The sequence below is a fragment of the Poeciliopsis prolifica genome, unplaced genomic scaffold, assembly GCF_027474105.1.
Source record: "Poeciliopsis prolifica strain line A6 unplaced genomic scaffold, Auburn_PproV2 SCAFFOLD063, whole genome shotgun sequence".
Classification (NCBI taxonomy): domain Eukaryota; kingdom Metazoa; phylum Chordata; class Actinopteri; order Cyprinodontiformes; family Poeciliidae; genus Poeciliopsis; species Poeciliopsis prolifica.
In genome coordinates this window covers 1,033,621-1,042,392 of record NW_026562438.1, presented here as the reverse complement: position 1 = coordinate 1,042,392, position 8,772 = coordinate 1,033,621, and the positions used below count along the sequence as shown (strand labels likewise).

At 40.2% G+C, this 8,772-nt stretch overlaps 1 protein-coding gene across 2 annotated transcripts; it reads left to right on the top strand.

Moving 5' to 3' along the window:
* The first annotated feature begins 2,028 nt into the window (after positions 1–2,028).
* LOC129351038 (protein S100-A10-like) lies at positions 2,029–7,136 on the top strand. Of its 2 annotated transcripts, XM_055019810.1 has the most exons (4): positions 2,200–2,247; positions 3,256–3,424; positions 4,370–4,498; positions 6,671–7,136. In XM_055019810.1, the coding sequence occupies exons 3-4, from the start codon at positions 4,400–4,402 to the stop codon at positions 6,839–6,841; spliced, it is 270 nt and encodes an 89-aa protein (XP_054875785.1). In that variant the 5' UTR covers positions 2,200–2,247; positions 3,256–3,424; positions 4,370–4,399; the 3' UTR covers positions 6,842–7,136. The 2 variants fall into 2 exon arrangements, with proteins under 2 accessions (XP_054875784.1, XP_054875785.1); XM_055019809.1 differs by lacking the exon at positions 3,256–3,424 and having other exon boundaries at positions 2,029–2,247.
* The last annotated feature ends 1,636 nt before the right edge of the window (positions 7,137–8,772 follow it).

Genomic DNA, 8,772 nt, shown 5'->3' with positions numbered 1-8,772 from the left:
TGTGATGCTGCAGTTTCCTGTGATGCTGCAGTTTCCTGTGATGCTGCAGCTTCCTGTGATGCTGCAGCTTCCTGTGATGCTGCAGCTTCCTGTGATGCTGCAGCTTCCTGTGATGCTGCAGTTTCCTGTGATGCTGCAGTTTCCTGTGATGCTGCAGCTTCCTGTGATGCTGCAGTTTCCTGTGAAGCTGCAGTTTCCTGTGATGCTGCAGTTTCCTGTGATGCTGCAGCTTCCTGTGATGCTGCAGTTTCCTGTGATGCTGCAGTTTCCTGTGATGCTGCAGCTTCCTGTGATGCTGCAGTTTCCTGTGAAGCTGCAGTTTCCTGTGAAGCTGCAGTTTCCTGTGAAGCTGCAGTTTCCTGTGAAGCTGCAGTTTCCTGTGAAGCTGCAGTTTCCTGTGATGCTGCAGCTTCCTGTGATGCTGCAGTTTCCTGTGATGCTGCAGTTTCCTGTGATGCTGCAGCTTCCTGTGATGCTGCAGTTTCCTGTGATGCTACAGTTTCCTGTGATGCTGCAGCTTCCTGTGATGCTGCAGTTTCCTGTGATGCTGCAGTTTCCTGTGATGCTGCAGTTTCCTGTGATGCTGCCGGTTCCTGTGATGCTGCCGGTTCCTGTGATGCTGCGGCTTCCTGTGATGCTGCGGCTTCCTGTGATGCTGCAGTTTCCTGTGATGCTGCGGCTTCCTGTGATGCTGCGGCTTCCTGTGATGCTGCAGTTTCCTGTGATGCTGCAGTTTCCTGTCATGCTGCCGGTTCCTGTGATGCTGCCGGTTCCTGTGATGCTGCAGTTTCCTGTGATGCTGCAGTTTCCTGTGATGCTGTAGTTTCCTGTGAAGCTGCCGGTTCCTGTGATGCTGCAGCTTCCTGTGATGCTGCGGCTTCCTGTGATGCTGCAGTTTCCTGTGATGCTGTAGTTTCCTGTGAAGCTGCAGTTTCCTGTGATATTTACCAAAATAAAGTGAAACTGAACTGAAAAAGAAACGGCGGGAAAATCCCAGATCTGAATCCATTTAGTTTGTTTTGTCTTTTTAAAAATTAAATTTAATAAAGAACAAAAATATTACATTTTTTCACATTAGAAGCTATTTTAAGACAAACAGCAACTAAACGAAGAAGAAACGATCTGCACTTTTAGCTCTACAAAAACAGAAAAACTTGATTTTTGTAAATATTCAGGCTCAAACTGCAAAAGTGACCAGTAAGGTTAAACTGGTTAAACTGGGGAATTCAGGCTAAAAGCTACTAATGTTCCATCCATCCATTTTCCGGTCACTCTTCTCCCTAACGGGGTCGGGAGGTGCTGGTGCCTCTCCAGCTGCTTTCAGGACAGAGACAAACAACAGGCTTTTTGGCCCCAGTTTAGTTCCATACATGTTACCTTTCTGGTGCCTTGCTAAAGTTTTCAAACCCTGAACTTTCTGAGCCTCTTTTTCATTCGACCAGATGAACAAGTTACAATGATCATTTTTATTATTCATTAGTAAAATGAAAAGTATTCACACCCTGCCGGTTGGGAGGGTGTGAATACTTTCTCCTCAGTGAGAACAGACCAGTGAACAAAGCACTGGTCCAGTTTGGACTGGTCTGCTCCCAGTTGGATCTGGGTGTGTCAGAACCGAAACCTGAGGAGAAAATCAGATAGAAACCTCCGTGTGTGTGTGTGTGTGTCTCTGTGTGTGTGTCTGTGTGTGTGTGTGTGTGTGTGTCTCTGTGTGTGTGTGTGTGTGTGTGTGTCTCTGTGTGTGTGTGTGTGTGTGTGTGTGTGTGTGTGTCTCTGTGTGTGTGTCTGTGTGTGTCTGTGTGTGTGTGTGTGTCTCTGTGTGTGTGTGTGTGTCTGTGTCTGTGTGTGTCTCTGTGTGTGTGTGTGTGTGTGTGTGTGTGTGTGTCTCTGTGTGTGTGTGTGTGTGTGTGTGTGTGTCTCTGTGTGTGTGTGTGTGTGTGTGTGTGTCTCTCTGTGTGTGTGTGTGTCTCTCTGTGTGTGTGTGTGTGTGTCTCTGTGTGTGTGTGTGTGTGTGTGTGTGTGTGTGTGTCTCTGTGTGTGTGTGTGTGTGTCTCTGTGTGTGTGTGTGTGTGTGTGTGTGTGTGTGTGTGTGTGTGTGTGTGTGTGTGTGTGTCTCTGTGTGTGTGTGTGTGTGTCAGTGGGAGGACTCTGTGTCTCCAAACAGGAAATGTTCTGGTCTTTTCTCTCCTCGCTCTCTCTCAGTTTTTTGTTTCGCGTTTTCTCGCCGCTGCACGGATGGCCATCAAGGTGAGACCTCCTGACCCTTTGACCCCATGACCTGCAGCTGATCCGGCTGGTCCGGTTCTGGTCCAGATGGTTCTGGTTCGGTGGCGTTTGCAGCAGGTTTTCTGTCAGGCTTTAGTGGTTGAAATGATGTGAATATCGGCTGATATCTGGAGCCTCGTTTTGATCCAACAGAAATGGAAAGAGATTCACAGAAACCAGCTGATTTCAGGAGCAGCAGATAAAAACGATCCAAGAACAATTTATCCTGAAGCATGAAGTTTAATCCAACTGGAAGACTTTATTTTGAAGGTTTATGGAGATAGAGAAGTGTCGATGCTGCTGCTGCAGACTGCTGGTGGGTTCTGGTTCTGGTCTGAATGTGGACAGTTCGGTTCTTTGACATCATCTGACCTGGGTTTTGGTTCCCTGCGTGAAGTTTTAAATAAATCTGTGGGTGATGCATGAGAATTAAAACAAAAAATGATTTCAACTGTTTGGATCTGATAATGTTCTGGTTCTGGTTCTGGTTCTGGTTCTGCACAGAGATCTGAGATAAACGGAAAAAGTGAAACCTGACAGAAAAGAAGCTTTCTTTCTCTCTCTGTTTCTCTCTCTGTTTCTCTGTTTCTCTCTCTCTCTCATACCAGGAACCAGAAATCACTCTGCGTTCCTGTCTTCTTCTGTTATTTCATTTATTTCCTGTTGTTCGGTTTTCAGCGTCTTTATGCAACACTATCAGAATCAGAAACAGGAGTTGAGTTTCTGTCGTCAGGTTGTTTAGCAGCTTTGGGCTGTTTTTGTTTTAAGTTGCTTGCAGATTTAGTGAGTTGTGTTTTGCGCCTTTTTAGGTTCGTTTTTGAACGTCAAGTTCCTCATTTGGTCTTGGAAATAAGCAGAGACTCATAATAAACCCCAGATTTGTCTGTTATTTAGGCAGATAGTCAGACTCTCCCTGTCCATCATTTCCTGGATGATGGGAGGGAGTTAGTCAGGAAATGAGAGCCAGACTGGTTGTCTGAATATTTTCAGATATGACGGCCTGGAATGTCCTGCAGATCCTCTGAGACGGTCTGCAGCCGGCCGACGGCCTCTTCACAGAAACACGCGGCTGATCCCGTCCAGCTGCTTCACGCTGAGGCTGCATCAGATGAAACCTGCGGCTTGGTCACGTCTTTCCTGGAGGACGTGAAGCGGAAACGTGGGATTCCCGACATTCCAGTTTCCTTTGGGAATCCTGGAGTTTTAATTCACAGTTTCATGTTCAGTCCATCAGAAACACGTCATGGATTCTGAATTTAAAATCCTGCTGGTGACAGAAAACATGATTTATTAAAAAACACTGGATTAATGTCAACATTTCTTCTTCTGAAGCTCCATAAAAATAATAGAGAGAAAAAGAAAGATGTTTTTATAGACACTCAAACTAGATGTTAAAGTTGAGTGAAAAGGTTTTTGAGTAAACATTGTTCTTTTTTTTTTTCATCATTTAAGTATTTAAAATACAGCTAATTATTAAATTATCATCAGCTCCAGACTTCTGATTTTACAACAGAAAATAAATTTTTCTAATTTAATTTCAAACTCTGATTTTCATTAAACTTTGTTAAAAATAAAGCAAAAACACTGAAATGTCCCTTTACTGAGCCGGGAGCTTTTAGCCTCGTTCTGTAATAGAAAAATTGTTCTGGTGTTTGTGCAAATAGTTATTTAGTCATTGATATTTTCATATCATCTTTTATGATCTGAAGGAATTTTTTCATTCATCGAATTAATGCGTAGACTTTCCTTCTTCTGCACTTTTACACTTTGCTTCTTTGTTTAACCCTTTTTTTGCCAAGTGTTGCAAAAACTTGGCAAATAAAATTGGAAATAACTTACAGAATTTTGGTCACATGTTGTGGATTTTCATAATCAGATGAAGCAAAGAGTGATTCGTCTAAAGATATATTTTTATTTCATTATCTATGCAATGATTATTATTAGGATTATTTACTGAGTTTATTGCTCCTTCTTCCAATAGATGGCGCCAAATCTCGGTTTATAGACCTCAGCATTGATTGAGATACTCCAGCAGTAATTCAGGAGAACTGGTTGTTTGTTTGAGAACATCTGATTTATTGATTATTGATCGTAATCTGCTCAGTACTCGGAGCTGGAGCTGGCCATCAACACCATGGTGACGGAGTTCCACCGGGCGGCGGGTGACGGCCCCACCATGAGCCCCACGCAGCTCCACGCCTTCATCTCCACGCACATGCCGCTCCTCGCCAAGGTACCGATGACGTCACGCAGCATCGTCCAATCACAGCACGCCTTGCTCAACGGCCCTTTTAAAGTTATTTAAATTGTGTTAACTGTAAAGGAAAATAATCGTTTTCTACATTTAATATTTAACTTATGCTGATTATTTCAGTATTTAGTACGAGGCTCTTAAAAATGTCCCAGTTTTGTTGCAATAATTGCAATGAAGCAACTTAGAGTTTGTAAAAATAAAAAAACAATAAAAACAATTTAAAAAACTAGATAAACATGAATAACAATAGTAATAATAATTATTAGTTATTTTTGTCATTTAGAGGGAAGAAATATAAAAATAAAAACCAGGAAGGAAAGTTAAAAACAAAAACTTATGCTAACAGGATATAAATAAAATACACTAAAGATTGTATTTTTTTTCATCATAAAATGAAAATATATATGATAAAAATGAATCAAATGTTGATTAATGCTTCTAAAGGTACTTAATATTTCTAATTTCTATCATTTATGGATACATTTCCATAATTTTTCTTTAATTTCAATCATGAAGTTTTCTAGCTGTCAATCTGCAGACAAACTAACAGTTTGTCACATTTCTTTCAGAAAGTCCTGCCTGTTATTGATCTGATCTGATCCTAATAGGAACTCTTCACTCACATCAGGTGTTTTCCCCCAGGCCTTGAAAACAGCAGTTATCAAACCACTGCTAAAAAAGAACAATCTGGACAAATCACTACTGCAGAATTACAGGCCGACCTCTGACCTCTGACCTCCCATTCATCAGCAAAATTATTGAAAAAACTGTGTCTGAACAATTAAATAGTTTCCTCATGATGACCAACTGCTTTGACTCTTTCCAGTCTGGTTTTCGTGCTCACCACAGCACGGAGACTGGCCTAGTCAAAGTATTCAATGATATCCATATAAATACGGACTGTGGCAGAACCACAGTGCTGGTTCTGGTTCTGGTTCTGTTGGACCTCAGTGCAGCTTTTGACATATTACTGAATCGACTGGAGAGTTGGGTCGGACTCTCTGGTTCGGTGCTCGACTGGTTTGAATCCTACATAAAGAACAGGGATTTCTTTGTTTCAATTGGAAACTTCTCATCAAAGAGGTCAAAGGTCACATGTGGGGTACCCCAAGGTTCAATCCTAGGACCCCTCTTATTCAATATTTATATTCTCCCACCAGCTCAGGTCATAACAGGAAATAATATTAGCTACCATAACTATGACACACCTACCTACACCTACCTACCTACATTACGATGTCACCAGGTGACCTTTGACCCCATCCAATCACTGAATAAATGTTTAGACAGATAAATGTGTGGATGTGCCAAAACTTTCTCCAGCTGAACAGAAACACAACTGGTCATTATTTTTGGACCTAAAGAGGATCTAGAGCTATAGATCTAGAGTTATAGATTTATATCTAGAGCTATAGATCTAGAGTTATAGATATAGAGCCATAGAGCTACAGTTATAGATCTAGAGTTATAGATCTAGAGCAATAGATCTAGAGTTAAAGCCTGTCCAACAAATCAATCCTCCAGCTGCAGCTGATCCAGAAGCTGCTGCTCCTGTTCTCACTAGAACCAGGAAGATAGAGACATAACACCAGTTTTAAAGTCCCTCCACTGACTCCCTGTAGCTCAAAGAATAGATTTTAAAATACTGTTGTTAGTTTATAAATCACTGAATGGTTTAGCATCACAATACATCAAAGATCTGCTGTTGTTGTATCAACCTTCCAGACTCTCAGGTTCTGGTTCTGGTTCTGATCTGCATCCCCAGAACCAGAACCAAGAGAGGAGAAGCAGCTTTCAGCATCTATGCACCAAAACTTTGGAACAAACTTCCAGAAAACTGTAAAACAGCAGAAACCCTGACTTCCTTTAAATCTTGACTAAAAACCAGCTGATTAGAGTTTTATTTGAAATGTAATATGGAACAATGTATTGTTTATTCTATGACTTTGTGTTTATGATGTAAAGCCCTTTGAAATGTGCTATACAAATAAAATTAATTGATTGATTGATCAGTTCGTCCTGCTGCCTGCAGGGGGCGCTGCAGCTCTTCGCTGCATGGATCTGAATTCTTGGGATGTTCCTGGTCCAGCATCCCTTCCTGCTCTGAGTGTTTCCAGATGTGCGTTCTGACTTCCTGCTTCCTGTGTGCAGGCGGCGCAGGGCGAGGAGGGACTGGACCGGGTTCTGAAACAGATGGGAGTCCAGAAGGACCAGAACATCTCCTTCGACCACTTCTGGACGCTGATCCGCCACCAAGCGGCGCAGCAGTTCAGCGGCGCACAGAAAGAGAAGGGCGACAAGTTGAACTGCTCGCTGCAGTGACACGGCGCAGCCTGACCAGAGGGGGCGCTGCAGGACCGCAGGCTCACGCAGAAACTATGTAGAAAAAACTACAGTAGTTCACTTGTTTGTGTTTCAATTTTTGAGGGGTGACGAAAGAACAAAAACAAAATCAAAAGCAGATTGTTTCTCCATCTGCTTTACTGATGTTAAGAATTAAAATGAGGAATAACTTGATTTAGCTCGTTAATTTATTCCTCCGTCCTAGGTTCCTGTGTGTCTGCATGTGGAGGGAGAAAAGAGCAATCATACGACGTCAGACTTCAGATATCCAGAGTTTTATCCAGAGAAAATCAATGCAATACAGAATGTTACAACAAGCATCTCACCTAGATTATCAAAAGTCCAAGACATGACAAAACAGAGACAAAGAACTGAGTAAAAAGACAAAAAATATTAACAGAAGATGCATCCTCCGGGAAACTCTCACTCAGCACAAAGAGATTCGGACTTCTGCTGTAAAACAAACCATTTTATAATAATGTGTATTCTCTTCATTTAAATATATGCATTAGGAGGTGTGTTTTCCTTTGTGTGGGCGGTCTTAATGTTAATTTTATTACCTCCTGCTAAAGAGCCCAAAGGCAGATATATGGATCGTCTAACTGGGTCTCTGCCGTACCAGGCGTCTCCTGCAACTCTCCCTGAGCTAAATTTACGACCTCTGTCTGTTTTAGTTTTCTGCCTCAAATGATTCCACAAGAAAGTAGTTTGTATTTTTAACCAAGCTTGCACAAAATGTAATGCTAAATAATGACTATAAGTTTGGATCTAAAACAAACTAATTAAAAACATGCAAATATATTAATATGTTTGATTATATGTTGTAACAGACTTTTATAGTTTTTAATGTTTGCCTGAACTATTCAACCCTGAGTAAAGAATTTATTGCCCTGATAGCCAATACACTCCCTGTCTGAAACGCTCCTTAAGGAGTATAAGACTGCTTTCTGATTAGAAATTTATGTAACTTCAGAGAGTCACCAGTTGTCCCAGTTTGGATTTGTATCTAAGTTTATCTTAACGTAAAAGTTAGCCTGTGTACTATTGTGCTACTTTAAAATTCTTATTTCAACACTGAGAACGTACGGAGGACCAATGATGACGTTAACATTCAGTCACTTAAATCAAAGTGATCCCACATTCTTGCCAGAAACTCGTGAATATTTCATATAGACTTGATTATGAAAGTTTTTTCTGTGCAGCATTCCTCACAGCAACAATAAACCTTCAAACTGATCAACTGCATCTTTTTCTGAAATGAAAAAAATAACAACTGATAATTAAAAGTCCACAAAAATTACATTAAAAACCATCAATGTTCAATTTAACAGATTCAGTAATTGTGATTTTTTTTTTTAGAAATTATTGATGAAAAAATGCTGAATGATCAGTCAGCTGAACGTATGGAAGAACAAATGGGACAGATTAGAAAACCACAAACAACTTCCTTCATTCTATATGGATGGCTGATTGTTCTTTAGTTGATTATGTTAAAATAAATTGACTTTTGAAAAACGTATTCATATCAAGTAATAGCTATTATAATCTGTAAATTAAATAAATTACAAAAATGTATTAGCATAAAATAGTTATGAAATTGTGAAGTACATTTTCATTATGTATAATTTTACACTAAACAGTTTTATTTTACTACAAGTCATACTATTATTAATATTTTAGTCATGTCTGACCCTCCGTACACCGACTGAAAAATAAATTCATTTTATAGCAGAACAAAATCAGACAAACTTTCTGCTATTTAACAAACTAAATTAAAATGTGATGCATTTATATATTTTTATGTAATCCTGTATTTTTATTGTTTCTTAGTTAATCTGTTTATTGACACTTATGGGAGCCTAGAATGGGTTTTATGTCTATTTTATTGTGTATTTCTCTGTTGTAGTCAA

What these genes read in the sequence shown, in the direction of transcription:
- LOC129351038 (XM_055019809.1), top strand. An exon ending in ACATGCCGCTCCTCGCCAAG is followed by an intron (nt 4,499 to 6,670) that starts GTACCGATGACG and finishes TCCTGTGTGCAG; the next exon opens with GCGGCGCAGGGCGAGGAGGG.